A 24438-nucleotide genomic window follows, 5' to 3' on the forward strand; every position below is an offset into this window, starting at 1 on the left:
TGGTTTCTCTTTCTTCTTTTCCTTAAACAGTTTATTGAAGTATAATGTACAGAAAAGTACACAGATCTTAAGTGTACAGCTGTAAAATACACCACTTTACTGGCACTGCAGAAGCTCCCTTCTGTCCTCTTGTAGTTACTACCACCTACTCCCCCACACCAAGAAAACACTGTCCTAATATAACAGATTAGTTTTTCCTGGTTTTGAATTTTATACATATATATGGAAACACAGAGTATGTACTGGCCTCTTGTTCAATATTTTTTTATGTAAGACTCATCTGTGTTACTTCATGTAGCCATAATTAATTGATTCTCATTGCCATGTATAATTCTTTGAATTTACCTCTTTTGTTGATGGTCATTAGTGTCATCTTCTTGTGCATGTCTCAGTGAACATACGTGCATGTTTTTTTGAATATATTTTTAGGGATGGAATTGTTAGAACCTAGAATATGTGTATATCAGTTTTAGTAGATAACCACCAATTGTTACAAAGTTGTTATACCACTATTATGTCACATTTTTTGTGGGTTTTTTTGTTTTGTTTTGTTTTTGTTTTGTTTTTACCCCTTCTAGCAGAGTATGAAAATCCTAAGTTGCTCTCCATCCTTGTCAACCCTTGGTATTATCTTTTCATTTTAGTTATTCTGGTGAGTGTATTATAGTATCACGTTGGGTTTAATCTGCTTTTCTTTAATAACTAATGAAGTTCAGCTTTTCATGTGTTTTTTGGCCATTAGATTTACTTTTTTGGTGAAATGTCTATTCAGATCTTTAATCTGGGTTTCTACTGAATTGTCTTTTTTGTTAATTGTTTTTTAAGAGTTCTCTCTTTTGTAGACTATGTATTACAGATGTCTTCAACTCTTTGTGTTGAACTTTGATCAGTAGAAGTTCTTTATTTTTAATGACCCAAGTTATCAAAATTTTTTTCCTTTTTTAAAGAAATGTTAATGTAATGAAGATATTCTCTTGCATCTTCTTCTGCAAAGTTGATTGTTTTACCCTTCACATTTAGATCTACATTCCAGTTGGGATTTTTTGGGGGGCAGGGTATGGTGTGAAGTAGGAGTCCATCATTTTATTCCATATAGAGAACCAGCACCATTTATTAAAAAGACACTTTTCTCTACTTCCCTGCACTTTTGTTATAAATCAAGTGACTACTGTAGACCTGTGAATATATTTGTGTGTCTCTTTCTTGCCTCTTTTCTTGTCATTGGTCCATTTGCTGCTCTTTAAATACCACACTGCCGTAATTATTATAGCATTATAGTAAGTGTTTGGTGGCATACATTTTGTTCTTTTTTTCAAGATTGTCTTGGCTATTCTTAGCCCTTCGCTCTTCCATATATATTTTAAAATATACTTGTCAATTAAAAAAATGGGGATTATGAATCTGTCAATTTGGGGAGAATTGACATGCTTATAATAGGAGTCTTCCAATTCATGAATGTAGAATATTTCTCCATTTTGTTTAAAGTTGGTCTTCAATATCTTTTTTTTTTTTTTTTTAAGATTTTATTTATTTATTTGAGAGAGGGAGAGGGACAAGCAGTCCCTCTGAATTTGGAGCCCAATGTGGGGCTTGATCCCACAACCCTAAGATCATGACCTGAGCCGATATCAAGAGTCAGACACTTAACTGAGCCACCTAGGGGGCCCCGGTCTTCAGTTTCATTTAATAATATTTGGTAGTTTAGGTTTATTCCTAGATACTTGAGTCTTGTTGAGGCTATTACAAATGGTATTTTAGATTTTTCTTTCTTTTTTTTTTTTTTGATATGCTGTTTCTAGAAACTGGTATATGGAAATAAAATGGATTTTTATATATTGACTATACTAAATTCACTTCCAGAGTCTTTTGGATTTTCTGTATATTATACATAGACATGTTAACTGTGAATAATCATGGTTTTATTTCTTTCTATCCAGTTCTTAATACTTTTTATTTTTCTTGTTTTATAGAATTAGCTAGGGCCTCCAGAACCCCATTGAATATAAATGATGGTAGCAGGTGTCCTTGTCTCAGTTTTAGGTTGAGGGAAAAGTTTTCAGTATTTCACCATTAAGTATAATATTTGTTATATATTTCTTAGATCATCTTTATCAGATTAAGAAGATTATCTGCCTTAGTTTGTCAAGAGATTTTTTTTATAAATAGGTATTAAATATTTTTTACATCATTGGATTTTGTTAACATTTTGCTTAGGATTTTTGCATTTATGTTTATGGGTGAGATTGGTTTGTAATGCGTTTTGTCAGGTTTTCATAATAAAGTATGCTGGCTTTGTAAAATGAATTAGGAAATGTTCCTGCTTTTTTAAAAGTACTCTCAGTTTGTTTGGGTTGTTATTTCTTTCTTAAGTGTAAGAAGGTTCCACTGGGAGCCTAGAGATTTATTTATGGGAAAATAATAATTCATTTTCTTTGGTAAATGTGAGACTAATCAGGTCTTCATTTATTTCAGTTTCAGTAAATTGTGTTTTTCAAGGAATTTATTTATTTCATCTAAATTGTCAAATTATTTCTGTAAAGTTATTTATGATACCTTTTTAACATCAAAAGGTTCATAGCGATGTTCCTTTTTTCATTTCCTTAGTTGGTGATTTGTGCTTTCTTTCCTTTTTTTTTTTTTTTAAGATTTTATTTATTTATTTGACAGAGAGAGTGATAGCGAGAGCAGGAACACAAGCAGGGGGAGTGGGAGAGGGAGAAGCAGGCTTCCTGCCGAGCAGGGAGCCCGATGTGGGACTCGATCCCAGGACCCTGGGATCGTGACCTGAGCCGAAGGCAAGACGCTCAACGACTGAGCCACCTAGGCACCCTGTGCTTTCTTTCTTGATCCATCTTTCTAGAGGTTTGTCAGTTAGTCTTTTAGCTCTGTTGATTTTCCCTATTGCATGTTTGGTTTTTTTTAAGTTTTGTTCTTATTTTAATTATCTGCTTCTGTTTACTTTGTGTAATTTGCTATTTTTTTTATTTTGAGTTAGATGCTTAAATAATTGATTTTCCACTTGTTCTTGTATCTTATTTTTTTAAAGATTTTATTTATCTGAGAGAGCACAAATGGGGGTGGTAGAGGCGGGAAGAGGCAGAGGGAAAGGGAGAAGGAGAAGCAGATTCCCTGCTGAGCAGGGAGCCTGATGCGGGGCTCTATCCCAGGACCCTGGGATCATGACCTGAGCCGAAGGCAGGTGCTTAACCGAATGAGCCACCCAGGCACCCCTGTTCTTGTATTTAAATATATACATTTAAAATTAAGTTTTCCTCAAAGCATAGTTATCCAACCATGTCTGATTTGTTGTTGAATCCACATATTGGGTTCTTAATTTCAGTTACTATATTTTTCAGTTCTAGTATTTCCTTTTAGATTTTTTTAATAGGTATCATTTCTCTACCGAAATTCTTCATCTTTTCATCTCTTCCTACTTTTCCTCTATTGTATATTAAGTCCTTTTCTGATAATTCAAACTTCTAGGTCTTTTTGTTGCTTCCCTTTCTTTTTTCTCTTGGTTTTTGGTCACTTAGTTCTATTGTCATGCCTGGTTAATATTTTTAATAGGTTAATTTTAATTTCAATATAGTTAACTTACAGTATTATATTAGATTCGGGTACATAATATAGTGATTCAACAATTCTGTTCATTACTCACTGCTCATCATGATAAGTGTACTCTTAATCCCCTTCACCTATTTCACCCATCCCCCCACCAGCCTTCCCCCGGTGATCATCAGTTCTCTGTAATTAAGAGTCTGTTTCTTGGTTTGTGTCCAGTTTTTTCCCCCTTTGTTTGTTTGTTTTGTTTCTTAAATTCCATGTTTGCGTGAAATCATATGGTATATGTCTTCCTCTGACTGACTTATTTTGCTTAGCATTATACTATCTAGCATGCCCAGTAATTTTTAATTGAATGCTGAACACTATGAAAAATTGTGAAGGTTCTAGACGTTATGTTGCTGAAGAAGGGTTCGGTCTTCCTTTTGTAGCAACTGTGTAGGAGATTAATCACTTTATTTTATTTATTTATTTTTAAATTTTATTTATTTATTTGACAGAGAGAGAACACAAGCAGGGGAAGCAGCAGAAGGAGAGGGAGAAACAGGCCGTCCACTAAGCAGGGAGCCCAATGTGGGGCTCGATCCCAGGACACCCTGGGATCATGACCTGAGCTGAAGGCAGATGCTCAACTGACTGAGCCACCCAGGTGCCCCGGAGATGAATCACTTTAACCCAGTGAGAGATGATGCTGGTGGGAGTCTGGGCTGCGGTTGGGTATGGCTTCATCTGCCTCGGTGTTCCCCATCTCCTAGAGTGTAGTCAAGGATTCCACCTGAGAACTTGGGAGGGTGCTGAAGGGTGCTGAACTCCTTCTTGCTTTTCAGAGGCTTTTGCTTAGCTTCTTACATCCCTGTCCTTCCCACCTTCAGAACTTCATCCAGAAAATTTCATTCCAAAATTACGGGGAAAATCAGCCAAGTGTCACATTTAGTTCTCTGACCCTTCCTTTCCCCACTTGGCTCCTTAAGTCTCCAAATTTTGTCTCTAGCCCTATAAAAGTCTCACAAGCTCTGTAGGTTTCTTTGCCCTTACTCTCAGCCTCTTGCCATACTCAAGAGGATGGGCAAATGCCCTGAAGGAAAAGCTGCTACAGAATATTGACGACTCCTCGTTACAGGTTTCCCCCAGTATTGGAAAGTAGAGCATTCCTGTGAAAACTTCGGTAAGCTGAAATGGTGTAAAGCAAAGAAGCAGTTACCATTAATTTATAAGGGAAATTTTTTGAGTGTTCCCAGACCCTCTCTTTGGCTTTTCTGCTATCTTAGGACACATCTTGCTAACACGTGGGCAAAATAAATCAAGATAAAGCCCTGGTGCTCACAGACACAGTTCAAAGCTTGATGGCTGAGGTGCTGGTTGTGGTTTGGGGGAAGGAGATGGGTAGTACCAGTTTGCTGCTCTGGGTATGCCACTGTCTCTGTAACAGCTTGCTGCAAAACGAATGCTGAATGCTATTTTTACTTTTTGGCTTTTTTCGTAAAAGTGAAAATCTTTGGACTTTTTCAGGTACTAAGGTAGGTTTTTAGTAAAAGCTAAGTGACGTAACATGGACTTTCGAAATTGGGGGATACTTGTACCTCTTTTCCAGAATCTTGGTTCTGCAAAGCCTGGTTGTCCTAGCAGTTTTGATGACTTCAAAACAAGTGGTGGCGGTGGTTGTGGTTAATAGCTTTTCTAGTTCTCAGCTGGAGTGTAGGTTGCTACCTACTCTATCACAGCCAAAAGCAGAAATGTAATTTTTTTAAAATGTTGAACTTTACAGGTGTGACAAGAGAGGCTGTGGGAGCACAGGAAGGTACTTAGCCCAACTAGAGTTATTAGGAAAAGTGTGGTGAGGAGTGACCATTGAAATAACTCTTGAAGGATAAATAATACGGTAGGTAAAAGGGGGGGGGTGTGTACCGGCCAGAGGGAACAGTATGAACAGAGAAGTGATGTAATAAAATAGCATAGCAGGAACAAGGAAGCACCATAAATAACAAGTACTGCTCTTACAGTATGAATTTTAAGGCAGAAAATGATGGAAGGTGAGTGAGGCTAGAGAGGTAGGTCATGCGGATTTGTACGCCACACCTGGGGGTTTGTACTTACTCTTTTAGGTAATGGTGAGCCTTTTAGAGTTTAAAGCTAGAGAGGATTTGTATTTTAATGATCAGAATAGTGGCATGTGGAATACAAAACCCTGTGTTTTACCAGATTGAATCAATCCATTCTAAATTCTCTTGAGGATTTGTTAGTTGTTCAACTTACTGACCTGGCTTAACCCTATTTGAGGAATCCATGTAAAAGAAAACAGATCCCTTGACCAGGAAGTACTTTCTAGGGTGGGCAGGCAGTTCTGCTTTCCTTTCTTCCTCCCGTCCTTCCTTCTGAATTGGATCACTTAGACACAGAACTTCATTTTTGTAAAGCTATCCCGATAAAATTACTGTTTAGTACATGTTTGAATTGATTTGAAAAAGTGATCTTCGTATGACTTCCCTAAGAGTGAGTCTTAAATTATTAACTTTTGTGGGGTTTTTTTGTTGCTGCTGTTGTTGTTATTAGTTTTGACTAGTGATGATAATACTAGCCATGCAGGAATGCTTTCTTGACCCTATTCCCGTATTTCAATATAAGGTATAAAGTCCAAAGATTTGTCATGATCTCTTTCATAACTAGTTGTATTATAATTGGTTTAAAATAATTATTTGTATGTAGTATTTTGTAAATTTGTTTTTTTCTGGCACCATTAGAGCATCAGGCATTTTTAAAAGTGGGAAAAAACAAAACTAGTATTTGAGTGCCTTTTGCATTCTATGTGCTTTCTAAAAGTTGGCTCATTTAGTTATAACCATGATATGGAAATCTCTATGTAACTGTGTTCCCTATGCTACATGCTATTATAGCACATTATGTCCAACTTTTGTGGCACTTCTTACAATTATATGTTTGTCATTTGTTTAATGTCAGACACCAAATAGGCACATTATATATAATTTGTCATTTAGGGATCTTTTTCTCCTCCATCGCCACTGTATGGATCTCTGAGCTGAAGGTAGAATTAATGGTGTTTTTGTTCCTCATTACTACTCTGGATCATTGTTCTTTCACCTCCTTCAAGCCTCCCCAGTTTCATCAGATTCTGTCACCATCTGTTTCTCCTTGTGTGAATGTATTTCCTTATCATTGATTTGTTTGGATGGATGGCTTAACATTACTTTTTTTTTTTTTTTTTTTTTTTTAAAGATTATTTATTTGTTAGAGAGCACACAAGCTGGCAGAGGGGGAGAGGGAGAAGCAGGCTTCCCGCTGAGCAGGGAGCCCGATGCAGGGCTCGATCCCAGGACCCCGGGATCATGACCTGGGCCGAAGGCAGACGCTTAACCGACTGAGCCACCCAGGCGCCTTCTCTTTGTGTGAACATACTTCCTTATCATTGATTTGTTTGGATGGATGGCTTTTAACATTACTTTTCTGTTTGTTTTGGCATTTTAGATAAAAGCTCGTCTTGGTAGGAATTTAATTTCTCTTGAATGCTTAACTCTCTTAATTTAGAAATATTGTGACTGCCTTCACTTTGTTCCCAGGGACCTTTAGGAGCCCCCAGTCCAGAACTAGATCTTAAGGTAGCAGCTCAGGGCTCTGTGAAAAATGATTTATTATTGAACCAATGACCATGCTAATAGCTCTTTGACTCAAGGCCTAGTTGTCAGTTTGTGTCTGCTTCCTCTCACTTTTCTTGAGAAGCCACAGCTCCAGATCATGTTTTGCCACCTTTTTCAGACTCTTTTTGTGAGAGAGAGAATTCAGCTCCTGGCTCTAACAGCCTAACTCCAGTTTCCTCTGTCATGTTGGACCAAAGTCTCTGCAGGACATATATTCCCTTGCTACTCTGTGCACCCAGAACTTGTCAAGCCCACAGCTTCAGTTTGTGAACTGCCTATGTTTTTTTTCGATCAATGGAATTACACCACTGATTCTCAGAGTATCCCATTTCTAGCAGTCTTTTTCACCCACCTTGATTTTATTTGCAAGTCAGAAGAGCTTGACAATAAGTTATTTCCTCCAGGTTGACATTATTCCTATGCTTTAAAGTTCACAGGCTTGGGGCGCCTGGGTGGCTCAGATGGTTGAGCGTCTGCCTTCGGCTCAGATCCTGATCCCAGGGTCCTGGGATTGAGCCCCACATCGGGCTCCTGGCTCGGCAGGGAGCCTGCTTCTCCCTCTCCCTCTCCCTCTGTCTCGCCCCCGCTCATGCTCTCTCTCTCTCTCTATCTCTGTGTCTCAAATGAATAAATAAAATCTTTAAAAAAAAAAAAAAAGTTCACAGCCTTAAAAAAACATAGCTCTTTTCCATGTCTTTAAAATGATCATATCCTCTCCTCAATTTTTACCTTTTAAGAAACAAGTTTGTTGCTATCTCCTATGAGAAGCTTTCATTCTACTTCCATATGGGACCAAGTGCCCTTCCAGTGTATTCCCTTAGCACCCTGTGCATACCTCTCTTTTACACTAAACATAGTTGATTGACATTTTCTGATTGCCTCGCTATGAGACTTTAAGTTTAGAAGTTTAAATGGGGAGCTTTTTTTTTATTCATCATTATCCCAGGACCTATTGTATGATGCACCCTGAATATTATTAATATGTTATTAATATATTATTAATATGAACTGAATTAAATGTTTTGATTGTTCATAGTTTTAACACCAGCTTGGTGGTGAGATGTAAATGTGAGAAGTTGTAAACCATTTTTATCTCAATTTCTTTTTTTTTTTTTTTAAGATTTTATTTATTTGAGACAGAGAGAATGAGAGAGACAGAGAGCACATGAGAGGGGGGAGGGCCAGAGGGAGAAGCAGGCTCCCCGCCAAGCAGGGAGCCCGATGCGGGACTCGATCCAGGGACTCCAGGATCATGACCTGAGCCGAAGGCAGTCGCTTAACCAACTGAGCCACCCAGGCGCCCTTCATCTCAATTTCTTGTCTGTATTTCTTGTGCAGTAGTCTAGGGTCGGTCTTTATTTGACAAAAGGAATTGACTAGAAGGTGGATATATGGCAGTTAACCTTCTGAAATACCAGTTATAACTGAGTTTAGCTAGATGTAAAAATGTGTGATTAGTTGGTTTGGCCAACACTAAGAAACCCTTTCCTATGTTGTGCCAAAATGAAAAGTGACACAGGAATTGGGAAAAAAATGAGAAATTAGCTTGCCAATGCCATGGCAGAGATTATAATGAGCACTGAGTCACGTATTTCTCACAACACTAAAGAAAGCCAAGAGGAAGGAGAGAAGAAATTCCAACTGAAATATCTGTTTGAGGAGATACATTATTAAGATATACAGCCCACCCTGCTTTCATGGCTCTTAATGTATCTCTCTGTGATATAGGAATTAATTTCATAAAATTGACCTAGAGTAATCAGGAAAGAGGTTTAAGCTATGGTCTCTCTACTTTCTAAGGAATGAGATAAATAATATATTTTAAAGGATTTCCATCTAGGGCGCCTGGGTGGCTCAGTTGGTTAAGCGACTGCCTTCAGCTCAGGTCATGATCCCAGGGTCCTGGGATCGAGTCCCGCATCGGGCTCCCTGCTCTGCGGGGAGCCTGCTTCTCCCTCTCCCACTCCCCCTGCTTGTGTTCCCTCTCTCGCTGTGTTTCTCTCTGTCAAATAAATAAATAAAATCTTAAAAAAAAAAAAAAAAAAGGATTTCCATCTAAAATGGTTGTAATTACAAAGATGCAGTGCTTGGATTAAACCTTTACTTGTCTGGAACCCTCACTTATTGAAAATACTTTTTTCCACTAATCACAGAGTCATTTCTGTACTCTATTGTGTTTACCTGGTTGAAGTAGTTCTCATGGATCTGTTTCATTTATTATAAGTAGATTATTATTAGGTTTCTTTTATTTTGTATTTTTTTAATAGTGCCTACAAAACTCAAGAGTAAAGATAGCTAAGTCATTATTGCATTAAAGTGTGTAGCTTCTAAAAATTAAGCCTGTACTCAGCAGTTTAAAATAATATGTGGGAAGCAATAATGTCATATGTTTGTATAATAATCTCTCCATTAGTAAATTAGTTCAGGTGAATTTCCCCTTCAGTATTCTTCCATGATCTTTAAATGTATAATTCACCTATTGTCCCTGATATCTTTAATTTATTCCTGTTGACTTTAGATTTGTTTTTAATGGGCTGTCATTCTATTACCATATTCCATTTACATTTCCTAAGATGGTTTAATGGCTATTTGCTGCCTTAGAAAGAAATTCACTATATTTTCTTATTCTCTAGAACTGGGAAACTTAATTCCAAAACTACTGTCAGTTGATAATAGTGTTACCTAACCTTTAAAGTGTTATATTCTCTGGACACCTTTGTTTAATTAAAATATAGGTATATGGTGAGATGACATTGTGAAGATTTTATTTAATAAACAATGAGAATATTGGATGTTGATAAAATGCTATGACCAGTACATAATGTTTTATCTTTGTACATCTTAAGTTTGATAGATTTTGAGTAAACTTAAAAACATTTTTAACATATAAATGTATTCCAAAGCATTTGCTAGTCTTTTAAGAGAGAATTCATTCTTGATAACTTGGAACCTCACTTGTTCTTTTTTATTTTTATTTTATCTTTTAATTGTTCCCTTGTAGAATGTTTCTCCATCCCAGAGAGATGAAGTGATTCAGTGGCTGGCCAAACTCAAGTACCAATTCAACCTTTACCCAGAAACATTTGCTCTGGCTAGCAGTCTTTTGGACAGGTTTTTAGCTACTGTAAAGGTAAATATTTTAGGATACACTTAAACACAGCCTCTTGTTTGAGGGTGTATATACTAAACCAGGGGCAATTAGTAAATATTCTAGAAAGTGACAAGGAGTGAACAACCTTCTTGGACATGATCTATGTCCCTATAAGAAGGCATGATGTTTTCCATTATTGCTGTAAATTTTTAAAAATGTTTTGAATTGTATTCTGTAATTTTATTTTTGCTACCAGTATTCATAACATATACTTAACCTATGAAGTTTTTGATTTCCTGATTTTAATACAAACGGTGTATCATCAGCAGAATGTGTCATCATCTTTTAACACATTGGTGTACTAGATGTTATTGGTGAGCTAGACTAGAAAAGTATAAGCCTATTACACATTTTTTTCTGTCACTACTTAGTTATTGACTATACTGTGTTGTGTTTTGAAAATATATAAATACTTTCTAGAGGCATGCATTTGGAATATAATAAGATGAACTGAGCATAAAATAAGTTTGGTATATTTTTGTTGAATGATAGTGTATAAAAATACATGAATAAATTTTATATTATCTCTGTTGGTATAATATATCATTGGTTATATTATGTGAAATTGGTCATAGTAGGCCCTCAATGGATTTAAATCAGAAAGTTAGCATTTATTTAATGGCAAGGCATGAAAAAGTAGAAAAGCAATTCATTTGTTGTCATTTGTATGCCTAGGAATATGTAAGCTGGGGGAACTGTGAATTCAATGCTAAGGATACTGTACTCTTTGTTATTGAGTATGAAAAATAGAAGTCAAAGAATTATGGAGTGGAAGAATTTGGATGGCCACTCAGTTATCTTTTATGTTTCACACTTGTACTCTTAAGAGACTTAAAGAACCCTTAATTATAATGATACTAATTGCCTGAAATTTAGGTTCTCTGACATATCTACTTTTATCTCACTATCAAGGCCCCCCCTCCCATCCTCCGACTCTAGCTAACCTCCTTTTCACAGAGAAAGATGAGTTTAAGCTTAGTGTCCTTTCTTGGTTTTTATGTTCTTCACAAACTATTAATGACCTTGTTGTAGCTTCTGTCATAGAAAAGATTCTTATCATATTATTAAACATTTTAAACAGATTTGGGGAAGTTTCTGGATCAGTTAGAGAATTGCCAAGTATTCCATTTTTTTCATATTTCTTATTTAATGGGTCCTGTCATGTTACTAGCCTAAAATTCTCTTACTTAGATGGTTAATCTGTATTGAAACAATTAACCTAAAATGTAGTCGAAGTTTAAATAAAGGGACTTAAAGCAGACCATACAAGGCTGCAGCAGTGAATAGAGCCTCAATCCTAGCTGTGCAGAAGAAAGTGCTATGTAGCTCTTTAAAAGTATGGACCCTGAGCCCTGTCCCAGAGCTACTGAATCTGAATCCCTAGTTGGTAAGATCTGGATGTCTGTATTTAAAGAAGCAAAAACAACTGCACAAATGACTCTGGTGTACATCCAGGAATTAGAACTACTCTTTGTTGAAAAAAAAAAAAAAAGATCATACTTGCTCTTGGGATTATTTTTACTATGAAATTTATTGGTGCCCTTGATTTAGGAGTTGCATTGCCTACCTTCAGTTGTTAACTGTTGGGCTCTTCTTTGTAGTGAACTCTGATTACCTCAAGGATTTGACCTGTTGTATACTTGGGGAAATAAGGGATCCTGGAAAACTGTCTTAGCTACAAGATATGCCTTCACTTCCTATATCACTTGTGTGGTGTCCCTTCTGAGACATAATAGATAGACATCGTATTTTTGGAAGTGCTTTCTAAATCATAATGTCTGATTAATATTAATGATTAAATAAAAATATTGATATTATTGAACCAGCTTTTATTTTTCATATAGGCAGAGGACTAGAAGGTTCCTAGACAGTATGCCACTTACACTGAGGCAGTGGTCACTGGTGTGTTTTTTATTTTTTTTTATTTTTATTTTTATTTTTTTTTTAAGATTTTTTTATTTATTTGACAGAGAGAGACACAGCGAGAGAGGGAACACAAGCGGGGGGAGCGGGAGAGGGAGAAGCAGGCTTCCCGCGGAGCAGGGAGCCCGATGCGGGGCTCGATCCCAGGACCCTGGGATCATGACCTGGGCCGAAGGCAGACGCTTAACGACTGAGCCACCCAGGCGCCCCACTGGTGTGTTTTTTAAATAAGTTACTTCATCAAGGCCACATCAGGTCATCAGAAGGTTTCCCTAATTTCACAGGAATGTAATATTTAAGTATAAAATAAATATCGAAACAGGTTTTCTTCGTGTTATGTAACTTATCTCTGTATCATTCAATGTAATTGGAGTTAATTGTTCTGGTTATTTAAAACTGGATTCTGATGCTGGGTTTGGCAAACCCTTATTCTAACAGTGAGGTAGAAAGTAGTCCTACCTTATCTTAGATAAGGAAAACAGGCAAATTCAAGCCTTCCTATGCATGTCAAACCGTTTAGAAAGTTTTTTCCTCCTACTAATTGATGATGAATTTAAGAGGCTTTCTTTCTCACCATGGAACTTGAATATATACTTGTTTTTGTGAACACTTAATTAGAAAATTTCTACTCCCCCGCTAACACCCTATAGTTTTTTTAAAGCATCTGGAATAGGTTTATAGTCTTTTTTATTTTATATTGTCTTTCTCTTTAATTCCCCTAACATCTAGTATGGTAGTATTACTGATATGACAGATAAAGAGAGTAAAACTAGCTTACAAAATACACACATGTATAAATAGATTTTTAATTTTTGGAATTTTATTTATTAAGTAAATTGTCTTCTAAGAGTAAGTTCTTCTCTGCTAGATAGATATTTAACTTTGGCTAACTAGCATTGGTTGAACTTTTAACTATATAATATCTTCGTATTTTCATAAAATATAATTATGGCTAGGGTTGTGAAGTTAAAAGTTAGCCCTGGTCTTAGAAAGCAATAGGTGGGACTCAGTTTAATTATTCCTTAGAATTTTGTGCATACTTGTCTGACGTGCATATCTAGTTTTTAAAAATAAACTCTTTTAACTTTCTAAAAACCACTGATGTTGCTTTTTTCCCTCTTCAAAATTATAGGCCCATCCAAAATACTTGAGTTGTATTGCAATCAGCTGTTTTTTCCTAGCTGCCAAGACTGTTGAGGAGGATGAGGTAAATATTCTCCTTTAAAAATCAGTTATGTCTCTTTCTTGAAAATTTCTCTCCATTTATTAACTTGCTTTCTGTTTACCAGAACAAAAACTGAAAATTAGTTTATTTTTGTTCTCTCCTCTTCACTCTGCCCTGTTCCGCTTTGTTTTGGACAGAGAATTCCAGTACTGAAGGTGTTGGCAAGAGACAGTTTCTGTGGATGTTCTTCATCTGAAATTCTGAGGATGGAGAGGATTATACTGGATAAGTTGAATTGGGATCTTCACACAGCTACACCATTGGATTTTCTTCACATTGTAAATACACCTAATGTCTCTTAGTTTTCTTAGTTTTCTATGGGAATATGTAGTCTTAGTAACTTAGGAAAGTAGAGTGCCCACTCATTTGTTGTGACTTTTAGAAAAAGAAAAATTAGAAATTAGGATATTATCCTATGTCAGATTTCATGAAGCTAAAATTACAAACTTAAGAAATTGAGTAATACCTGAGGTTACATCAATTTCTGTATATAATTTACCTAAAACTTTAAGTAAAACTAGTATGATGTTCTTGTGGTTTTTTTTCAGTTCCATGCCATTGCAGTATCAACTAGGCCTCAGTTACTTTTCAGTTTGCCCAAACTGAGCCCCTCTCAACATTTGGCAGTCCTTACCAAGCAACTCCTTCACTGTATGGCCTGCAGCCAACTTCTACAATTCAAAGGATCCATGCTTGCTCTGGCCATGGTTAGTTTGGAAATGGAGAAACTTATTCCTGATTGGCTTCCTCTTACAATTGAACTGCTTCAGAAAGCACAGGTAGGTGTCAGTCAAAGTAAGTGTCCATTTTAAATTCATCTCTTACTGGGATACGTAAATGATTATAAAACTAAGAGACAATCTAATCTTGTAATGGCAAACCACTTTGAAGAGGAGACAAGAGTAAAGTAATAAACACTTTAAACTTATGGGCTAGGTGAACTTTTTTCTCTTATAAAGCTTAGATAGTATTTTCTTGCTTCTTTTCAACCCTTCTTCTAGTTACTTAAAATCTTTTTTTTAAGAATCTTGAAAAATTAGTAAGGTTCTCTATAATACATTGTCCTTTTGTTTTGTATGTAGAACCTTCCTAGCTACATTTGTAGGTTTCATCATAGTACTTCTTTCTATATTTCTAATTATTTTGTAAAAGATAAATTAAAAACAAATGGCAAGAATTTGCTTTTTAGACAAGCAGATAATTTATTGTTGGCTAGAAAGTGAAGTATTTGTACTAGACTTTGGCAAGTAGAAGCCATCTTTCTGAAAGAGGTTTTGTCCTGGTAGTTCCTATTATTGCCTAAGATTTTTCCATCACTTCTCTCTGCAAATTGGCATAAAATGTTATAGGCCAGTTAAATTTTTTATCAATTATCTATATAAAATTCAGGAGTTTGAATGGAGAAAATTCTCATTCAAATGGAAAGTTAGTAAAGGTGCTATATGTTAGCAACTACTTTGGATAAGCTTATTGGTTCTATTCATGTCACCAAATAGAATTTAAAAGTTTACATCTGCTGCAGACCATACCCTTCTGCCAGATGAGTCCATAAAAGACTTACGGATCTACTTTCCCTTTATATGTCCCTGTTTGTTCTTATTTGATGAAGTTATTCTGATTTATGTTATCGGATTTTATTTAGAGAAAAGATTTAAATTCTGAGCTTAAGTAAATACATCTTATAATAAAAAAGAGCTGCAGTTATCGAACTTACAAAACTTAGAATACTATAAAAGAAAAACAGAACAATACTTGAATTTGGTGTGTTATAAGATATGTCATAGATACGAACTGTAAAAGTTAGCAGACATGTAAGTACCTCAGTACTACCTCTCAGCTCTGAGAATTTCAGACCCTAGTCTGTGAGCAGAGAAGGATTGAGGGTCTTTTCATAAAAACGTTGATGATCAGAGCAATATATTAGCTAGAGGCCCATTCCTCTTCTGTGTGCTTTGTTCCACTGGTTTTAGCGTGGCTCGGCTTGCTCTACATCCCCGGGACAGGCATAGGATGTTGGTGGTAACACAGGCTGTTTCTCCTTTACAAGGGAGACATTTTCTTTTAATAGCATATCTTAGATTGTTATAATTGAGAAGTATTTCCATTGAAATAAATGCTATAGTGGAAATAATTCTAGGAGATAGTTGCTGTTTAGTGAGGATTTTTAGAAATTATCATAAACCACCATATAACAATAGTGTGGCACAGGAAATTTACTTTCCTACCTACAGTGTTGTTAAGTGAAATTGAATGTTAATCATTTACATTAGACTGTGAAGTGGGAGAAGGGATATTAATAGAAAACCTCAGCATTTCGTTTTCCATTTTTTTATTGGAACAACGGACATGTTTAAATGCTCTGACTTGGTCTCTGTGCCTATTCCCAAAGCCAGTACAGAGAAAATTTGCTATATGAAGTGTTACTGTCACAAAGAAAGGACAGACTTTGAAGCATAAATAATAAGACTGTTGTAAATAGAATTTGTATTCTGTAGCTTTGAGAGCTTGTTCTCCACTAAAAAAATACTAGAGGATATGCTTATTCTCTTTCATGAGTCTTCTGGTGTTTTGGTGCTGTAAGAAGAATATTCATTGAAATTTGTTCCCTTCTTATTGAAGGAGTATTACAGACTTAGAATTTGAAGGAATCTTCTTAGAAATCATTTCATTCAACTCCTTTATTTTAAACCTGCAGTTCAGGGAACTTGGGACTTTATCAGAGACAACCAGGACTGCTTAGTAGAGAACCAGTGCTTTCCCATATATACCTTAAAGATTTAGTTTGGTGGTTTTCAGAGTTTCTTTTAGAACTAGAATCCTTCCCTTGACTCCAGCAAAATCTTGTACACACACAATCCCAGAATATAAAGTTAGAAAAGTAATACTTTCTAATATGTATTTGGGGCAGAGACCTGTTGGGTGTAGTCTTAATCCACATGGCCTCTTCCCTTTTGCAAGCTGTTTGGACATAGTTTGGAAACCAGTGTTCAGTTCTCTTACACGAATAGTTATGGTCCACAAACATTTATTGAAAAATCTATGATCTAGGCACTGGGGAATACAGTGATTGTAAAAAATGAAAAAAGGCCTCTGCCCCATGTGATATTCAAATTATAATGGAGAAGAGAGTTAAAAACAACACCACAGACTTTGGGACTTGGTCTTAACAGTTCTCTAAAACCAACTGGGACTGATAGCCAATATATGTGGCCCAAACCTGATGGGTCCTGAGTCTTTAAGGCTCAGTGATGTCTCTGCTGTAAGTTCACCTGTGTTTAGGTGGGAATACCAGGTCTAATATCTTGTAGTTAGATGTGTGATAAGGCCATCAAATATTCCTCCTGGATTCTCGGTTCTAGTACAGGAAATTTTTGCAACGTATTGGTGAGATCATGCCAGAATTACTTCTGCCATGTTTGCCCGTGTCCTTGTTTGAGAGGACTACCAGTGTCCATCAGAGACGTGCCATGCTGTAAGGGGGCCGCTCTCACTGGCTCTGCCTTTGTTCGCTCGGGACTACAGACCAAGTACAGCGAGGGTTCCTGGTTTGAAAGGCAAGCCTTCCTCCTAGTCGCCTACCCCTGTTCTCTTAGCTCCCATGCTAACTGTTGGTCACCTTTCTGGGATGGCTCCCCTCTTTCTCTTATCCCTTCTTTCCTTGCTTGACATCTGTAGCTATACTCACATCTTTCTCTTTCTGACTAATGTGACCCACCTTGAGAATCTCAGGATATTAACTCTACTGACTGAGTGTGGTCATTTCCCTAGTCCCTAGCTAGACAGTCGTCAGAGCAGATGTTCTTGGCCGTGGTGTAGTTTAAAACTAGAGTGGAGACTTAGAGAAGCAGGCCTTCCCCACCAGGGTCTCCCAGTTCTTGAGGGTGCCTCAGGTCAGACTGCTGCAGCAGGTATTTTCAGTGCTTCGTGCTGCTTGCCTTACCTGGGGCCATCTGAACCTGTCATGTATGTCCTCTCCTGTGCCCCCTTCATCAGTAACCCATCTGCATGTCTGCCCTGCAGACTTCCTGTGCTTCCTGTTCCGCCTTCCTTGGTGAGCTGCATTACAGTGGTGTTTGTTTTTCTAAACCAATAATGGTAACCATTATTTGAAATTTGAGAAGATAGTCATAAAAAGTAACAATAAATGTCCTCTGAACATCCCGCAATTAGAATGAGTTCGTTTTAAATCTTTTTTTTTTTTTTTTTTTTTTTTTTTAAGATTTTATTTATTTATTTGAGACAGAGAGAATGAGAGACAGAGAGCATGAGAGGGAGGAGGGTCAGAGGGAGAAGCAGACTCCCCGCCGAGCAGGGAGCCCGATGCGGGACTCGATCCCGGGACTCCAGGATCATGACCTGAGCCGAAGGCAGTCGCTCAACCAACTGAGCCACCCAGGCGCCCTGTTTTAAATCTTTTGATAACAGTTTCATTAGAGGACTTTTGTCTGGTGTCTGAAGTTGTAGTAATTCCAGTTGAGGGCTTGTTCTGTTTCCTCCACTGGATCTCAACAAGGGTCACACTCGATTTGTTTACTTAGAACAAATTCAGGTAGTAGATTAGAAGGAATTTCTTTTGATGTGTTATTTTGGACAAAAGACTTAGTTGGATGGAAATAGAGTTCATATAGATGGTGTTGGTTTGATAATGTCTTTCTTGCCCTGTCATTTTCTAAACTAGAGTTGACTCTTCAACAGCACGGGTTTGAACTGCACTGCAGTACACGACTGCAAATGTGTTTTCTCTTCCTTATGGTTTCCTTAATAACATTTTCTTTTCTCTAGCTTTATTGTAAGTATATAATACATACAACATACAAAATATGTGTTAATTGACTGTTACTGGTTATTAATGAAGTTTTTGGGGAGTTGAAAATGAGATGCAGATTTTCGACTGTGGGAGTTGGCACCCTTAAATGCCCCGTGTTGTTAGGATCAGCTGTATAACTTCCTGTTAACTTTTTGCACGAGAAAGATTATAGTGGCATAGTCTTCCTTTTACTTGAAATGTATGTCTTTTTTCAAACCAGTACCATCTGTGTGAACTCGACTTTGTAGAATTCTGCTGTGGCATTATGCCCAGTGACCAAGGCATTAGAATATCACAATATTCTAATATTTTACTTTTCTAGGCCCTCAAGTATTAGTCATTTGCTAAGGAACAGTTTGTTAGAGTAGGTACTTTTCAGAAATAATTTTTATACTCTAGCCTTTTTTTCGCTTCCCAATTTCGGTCTTTCACTTCTCTGACCTCCCTTTTACAAGCTTCTTGAAGTATTGACAAGGGTACCTATCTCCTGAAAGAGCTTTAAAGCCCTGTCCCTCTTCTGTGTTTTTTGTTTCCTTGTTTTTAGCATGGCTCAGCTTGTTCTGCATCCCTGGGACATGATAAGCCCTCGCCTACAGTTGTAAGCTTAATAGTTGGGGACTATCTTAAGTATTATGAATTCTTTTAAGGGAAGAAAAGAAATTCTAAGACTAGCTAGTAGTATTTTACCCTTAGGGTGTTACCTAGTGTCTTTCAAACAAGGAAAAAAATTAGTGAACCAAATGGTAGAAATTAAAAATGGTCATTTCATTTTTGTGTATTGTTTGACAATTTTAGGCATTTTAACATTTGTACTGTGATGATAACGTCTGCCTTTCATTCTTCTTTCCACTGATACTTTCCTGGGTAACAAGTAATGAATATTTTTAGAGATAAAAACAGTCTTGTGACCAGATGTGTTCGTTGTTCTTGCAGATCATGCTATTTTCCTTTATTTTCTCTGTGGTATTGCAGACAGTCATGTTGTGTACTGTAGGTTGTATGGGTATGAATAAGATGTGGTTAAGAAATGTCTAAAAATACTTATAAAATACACAAGACTGGAAAGTGATCCCTGATAGTTAATAGTCTAAGTAGGCTTCCTGGAGATGGCGGCATTTAGCCAGACCTGGCCGGAATAGGTTATATAATTTCAACAGGTAGAAATAGGATGAGCAAGGATAGAGTAAGAAAGGGCAAGATTTGCACAGAATAGAGAGAGCAGGCCTGTTTGGCAGAAATGGAGAGCACAGTTTGGGATATGCCAGGAAATAAGGCTGAAAAGGGTTGGGGTTAGATTGTGAAGAGCCTTATACCAAGCTAAGGAGGTTAGCTTATTTCTGGTAGGCACTGGGGTGCAGCTAAAATATTTGAATAGGGGAGAAATTATGTTGCTAGGGAAAGTAGGACAGAGAGACTGATTGTCCACAGGGAGGATTTTAAAAGCCTTTCATGTGTAGTCGTTGTGCTAGAAAAGAAACTTAAGGAATAAAGATGAATACGATACAATGCCTGCCTTTTGGGGGCTTATAGTCTATAAAGGAAAAGCTAAATGGTTAAGTAGATTATTTTAATACAATGTGGTGTATGATGACAGGTTGAAATAGAAACAGATGACCCTGGAATTTGGGTGTGGGGGCCAGGGAGAGTCAGGGGTGGCTTCAGAGAGAATACCTGAACTATCCTGAAGGATAAGAAGGAATTAGTGAAACCTCCAAATTAAACAAAAACATTTCTTGTTAATGTTATCAAGCTTGCTAATTTCTACAAAAATATTATTTATCAAAAGTTCTCATTTGCTATTTTAAAAACAAAATAAATTGTTTTAAATTCTTAGCCAAATCATTATCCCCATCCCTTAAATTTTTTCATGCCTCTGGTTTTTTCCCTAAATTCTTAATGAATTTTGTGTTTATCTGTCCTGTGTCTTCGTGAAGAGAATAGAAGAGGCAAAGAGGGTGGGGTGAAGGGTCTTTGAAGGGTCTTCTAGACAGAGGGAACAGACTGAACAAAAGTAGATGTTGGATATATACAGTGAACAAAAGAGAATAGTTTGTTTTCATGAAGATGTTCAGCATATATTTGCAAATACAGAACTTAAGTTCCAAAGAGTCTGACATTAGAAGTACAGATTTGGACACATTTCCTAAGAAGATGATGGGTAGGCTGGAGGGATCGATGAACTTCAGGTAGAAGGTGTGGGGAGAGAAAAGAAAGCTGGGGAGGACAGAGGGCACAGGGAGGGAAAGTGGCCAGCGAAATGACAGAGTAGTCTGTATTAATTAAATGATCGACTCTGGTTTTTTTTCCTCCGGGCCCAGATGGAGAGCTCCCAACTGATCCACTGTCGGGAGCTTGTGGTGCATCACCTTTCTTCTCTGCAGTCTTCCCTGCCTCTAAATTCCGTTTACGTCTACCGTCCCCTCAAGCACACCCTGGTGACCTGTGACAAAGGAGTGTTCAGATTACATCCCTCCTCTGTCGCAGGCCCAGATTTAGATTTCTCCAAGGACAACAGCAAACCGGAAGTGCCAGTCAGAGGTGCGGCAGCCTTCTGCCATCAGCCCCCAGCTGCCCGTGGGTGCAAGCATACCTCTGCTAAACGCAAAGTAGAGGAGATGGAAGTGGATGACTTCTATGATGGACTCAAACGGCTCTATAATGAAGATAATGCTTCGGAAAATGTGGGTTCTGTATGTGGCACTGATTTATCAAGGCAAGAGGGACATGCTTCCCCTTGTCCACCTTTGCAGCCAGTTTCTGTCATGTAGCTTCCAATGCAAACTAAGGTAGACTACTCTGGGAATGGGAACATGGGAAGACCAGGAAAGGCTATATACAGGTGTATACCTTAGCAGGCCAATTTGAAGTGAGCCAGAGAAAAAGCCCGTTTACTTGTGTGGCAAATTATAATCAACATTATTTAAGCATTTAAAGACCAAAAGTGTGAAATTCAAAAGATCCAAATTTTTTTTAAAGTAAAAAAAAATCTTGTAGTGTTTGTCAGTTCCATCCTTTTCTCTGCTAAAATGTAATGGAGATTGACCCATCTCAGATTCATATTCAGTGTTTTTTTTAAAGTTCCAAAATTTAGCTGGCACACACCCTGTCTCCAGCATCCTGATTTAATTTTCCTCGTTTTTGCTTGCTTCTTTATTGAATACTTAATGAACTTTATGCATGTGGATCTATAGCCTGACTTCCACTGATTAGGAAACCCTCAAAATCATTTTTTAGCGATTTAGTGAATAAATTATTTGTGTGACAGCCATGTTTAATCCAGGATTCAAATTAATCCGAAAAGGGTACTTCAGAATTGCCCCATATGAATGAGAGGTGGTAATAGAAAAAGGACTGGCATTACCACATTGATTTTGTGTTTGTCTCATTTCAGTTCTTGGAGGTTGGAAACAAAATTATTGTTTTTATTTTTGTTTATCTTAAATTGGAACTTGAAAGTGGCGTGTAATTAGGACACTCTTAGATTTGTTGAAAGCATTTTTGACTTTTGTATAAAAGAATTTGTGATAAATATATCCAGGTGCTCACCAAAGAAACATGTAACAACTAAGGTTTTGGTTTTTTTGTTTTGTTTTTGGTAACTGATCAGTTTTCACTCATTTATAATCAGTAGGAGAGACTGTCTAGATGTTGGGGCAGCTCTGTGATTGGGGTCTGTAACGTGTAATAACTGAATTCAGTACCCTAGATTTATGTTAAGCTATTAGTATTTTCTTGATGAAAGTTATTCACCCTACCTGTATTTCTTTTAATGACTTCTGGATCCTGAGCTCCCTGTGCAGTCTGAAGAAGGTATTGCAGTCAGAACCATGTACTGATGATAAAAGCCTCTGGTAGCAATAAAAGTTGTCCTTAACCTTTGTTATCTTTAACTTTTTTCTGCTTGCAAAGTGGCACAAATTCCTGATTGCTAGACACTGGTATTTCAACTACAGAAATGATAAAAATCCCAAATATATGCCCAAAGAAAATAAAACATGAAAAGGGGATTTAAGTGTGACTGAGGAATGTAGGTTTTGATGTAAGAGTTTTTCTTGTGTGTCCTTTTCTCACCTTCAAATCGTAACTTTTCATCTGGTGGAACAGTTTGTGAGAGCATGCCAGTCTTCGCATCACATCACAAACTGTTCCAAGATTTGGAAACGAACTTTATGGGTAATTGTCTGGTGTCTCCTGATGCTTAGCCTTTCATTCCATGAAGCCTCTCCACAAAGGCAAGGGAATAAACTTGATGATTGGGCATAAATTATTCTCTGATCTTCCATTTTAACAGAAAAAGTGCATCCTCTGACTCTTGAAGATGAACTTTAGTGAAGCAGCTAAATATTTTTCATTCAAAGTTACCTGTGGAGAACTGAGTATCTTTTCTAAGATGATTTATTAGTGTGTGGGGGGAGGGAAGGACTGAGTGCTCCCAAATGCCAATAAAAATAAAACCGATTTGTTGGAAATGTTCCTGACACAGCCTTTGGCTTGAAGGAAGCCAGCTAGAGCTTAGCTCTTCACTCAGCCCAGCTGATGAGACTGAGCTTAACGTTTCCGCCGTTGAGGGAATTAAGACATTGGTGTCTGCTCCCTAAGTAACAGCATTTCTTTTCTCCTGTTTGTTAGAAACAACATGTATGTGTGTCCTCTGTACTCTACATACCTGGATTTTCAAGCTTCCTAATTTACTCAGATTCTGGAGTTCCTGAAATAAAGTCAGTCATGCTTGAGCATTACTGCCCAGAGCACCACAGTGGCCTTTCACTCAACGATGTGATTAAGCTGCTGACTCTTGGCCAACAGGGTGAAGAGCTTATCGTCATCCTTAAGGTAGTTTGTACATTTTCAGCTGGAAAGGGAAGGAAGATACTGTGCCATCTGCTCTCACCACCATCCTGAAAGATCGTATCCCTGGTGTGCATTAGCAAGTTGAGGGTTAGAGAATTGTCTAATGCCACATAGCTAAGAATTTTTACCCCTTTATATTTGCTAATGTGAAGTGTTGTCTAACAATTGTTAATTCTGAAGCCTCCAAAATTCTAGAAATTAGCCTTTAAGTTGTTAATAAGAGGAGGTCTCCTATCTATGCTCCATATTAATGTTTTGAGCTTTGGCCACTAGATGGTGCTTCTAGGAAAATAAAGCATCTTTTTAAGTTTCTAGGAAAAATTGAATAACTTAGGCTTACTGTATGAGAATGAGCATTTGAACACTTGTCTCTTGTTGCCAAACCTTAACATCATTTGCAGTTACAAATTCACATCATTTAAGGCACAGGGGACCTGTGTATCTGGGACTCGGAAAATGAGCAAGATCTGCTGAGGTACGGGGCAGATTGTGTCCAGATAGATCTCATACCAAACACAAAAACAGAACCAGTTTTACAAAAGTAATCCTAATTTTTCTGAGTTGTCTAGTCCTGCAACATAACCTAGAAATGCAATTGAGATTAGTTTCCAAGTCCCCAAACCTGGCTGCTTTCAGTTTGAGTTGGATTTGACCTAATTCATTCAGACAGAAAAGATGAAGTACAGGCGTAAACAGCGTGGGTTGTATCAAGGAATTAAAAGCTTTCACTCCCTGTAATGAGGAGCTTAGAGGTTTTTATGATACGCTATTATGCCTAAGACCCATGGGTAGGACAAAGACCTCCCTCTTGCCATCTCTGGATTATTGAAAAGGTGTAATGAGAAGTAACCAAGGATGTCTTACCAGAGAAACTTGGGAAAAGCTCACAACTTGTTTTTTTTAGTCCCCAGGAGCTTCTGAGTTAAGGATAAAATGGGAAAAACTGCTCCCTTTCTCTTGACTGTAAAGTACAATCTTCCTAGCGTGTCAAATGCTAGAATTGTTGATCTTACTGTATTACACAACAGTAGGGTAGTAGAAAAGTACAGGCCCAGTGAACTGGTTTCTCATTTCTCAGAAAATGTTTTGTGGGCAAAGACACTCTAGAATGAAGGGCAACCTTAAGCAAGCAACCACTGAAAAGCAATTTAGGCAAGGTGGGAGGAGAGGGCTTTTACTTTTCAGAATACAATCTGTCTTTAGCAATTTAGCATAGAAAGGGCTTACCTTTTCTTTTGCTCCAAAAATTTGCTGTGTTCATGAGGTAGTG

The 24438-nt window shown here is 37.3% G+C and overlaps 1 protein-coding gene across 3 annotated transcripts in view; it reads left to right on the plus strand.

The window, feature by feature from the left end:
* Positions 1-22195, plus strand: part of CCNI (cyclin I) — a 33760-nt gene extending 11565 nt beyond the window's left edge. For all 3 annotated transcript variants that reach the window (XM_021702260.2, XM_021702263.2, XM_021702261.2), the window contains 5 exons: positions 10213-10341; positions 13418-13492; positions 13648-13788; positions 14059-14289; positions 20636-22195. In XM_021702260.2, coding sequence (XP_021557935.1) covers positions 10213-10341; positions 13418-13492; positions 13648-13788; positions 14059-14289; positions 20636-21085 — 1026 coding nt within the window. In that variant the 3' untranslated portion in view covers positions 21086-22195. The remainder of the gene's footprint in view (positions 1-10212; positions 10342-13417; positions 13493-13647; positions 13789-14058; positions 14290-20635) is intronic.
* Positions 22196-24438: the final 2243 nt, after the last annotated feature.

The sequence above is a fragment of the Neomonachus schauinslandi genome, chromosome 2, assembly GCF_002201575.2.
Source record: "Neomonachus schauinslandi chromosome 2, ASM220157v2, whole genome shotgun sequence".
NCBI classification, from domain to species: domain Eukaryota; kingdom Metazoa; phylum Chordata; class Mammalia; order Carnivora; family Phocidae; genus Neomonachus; species Neomonachus schauinslandi.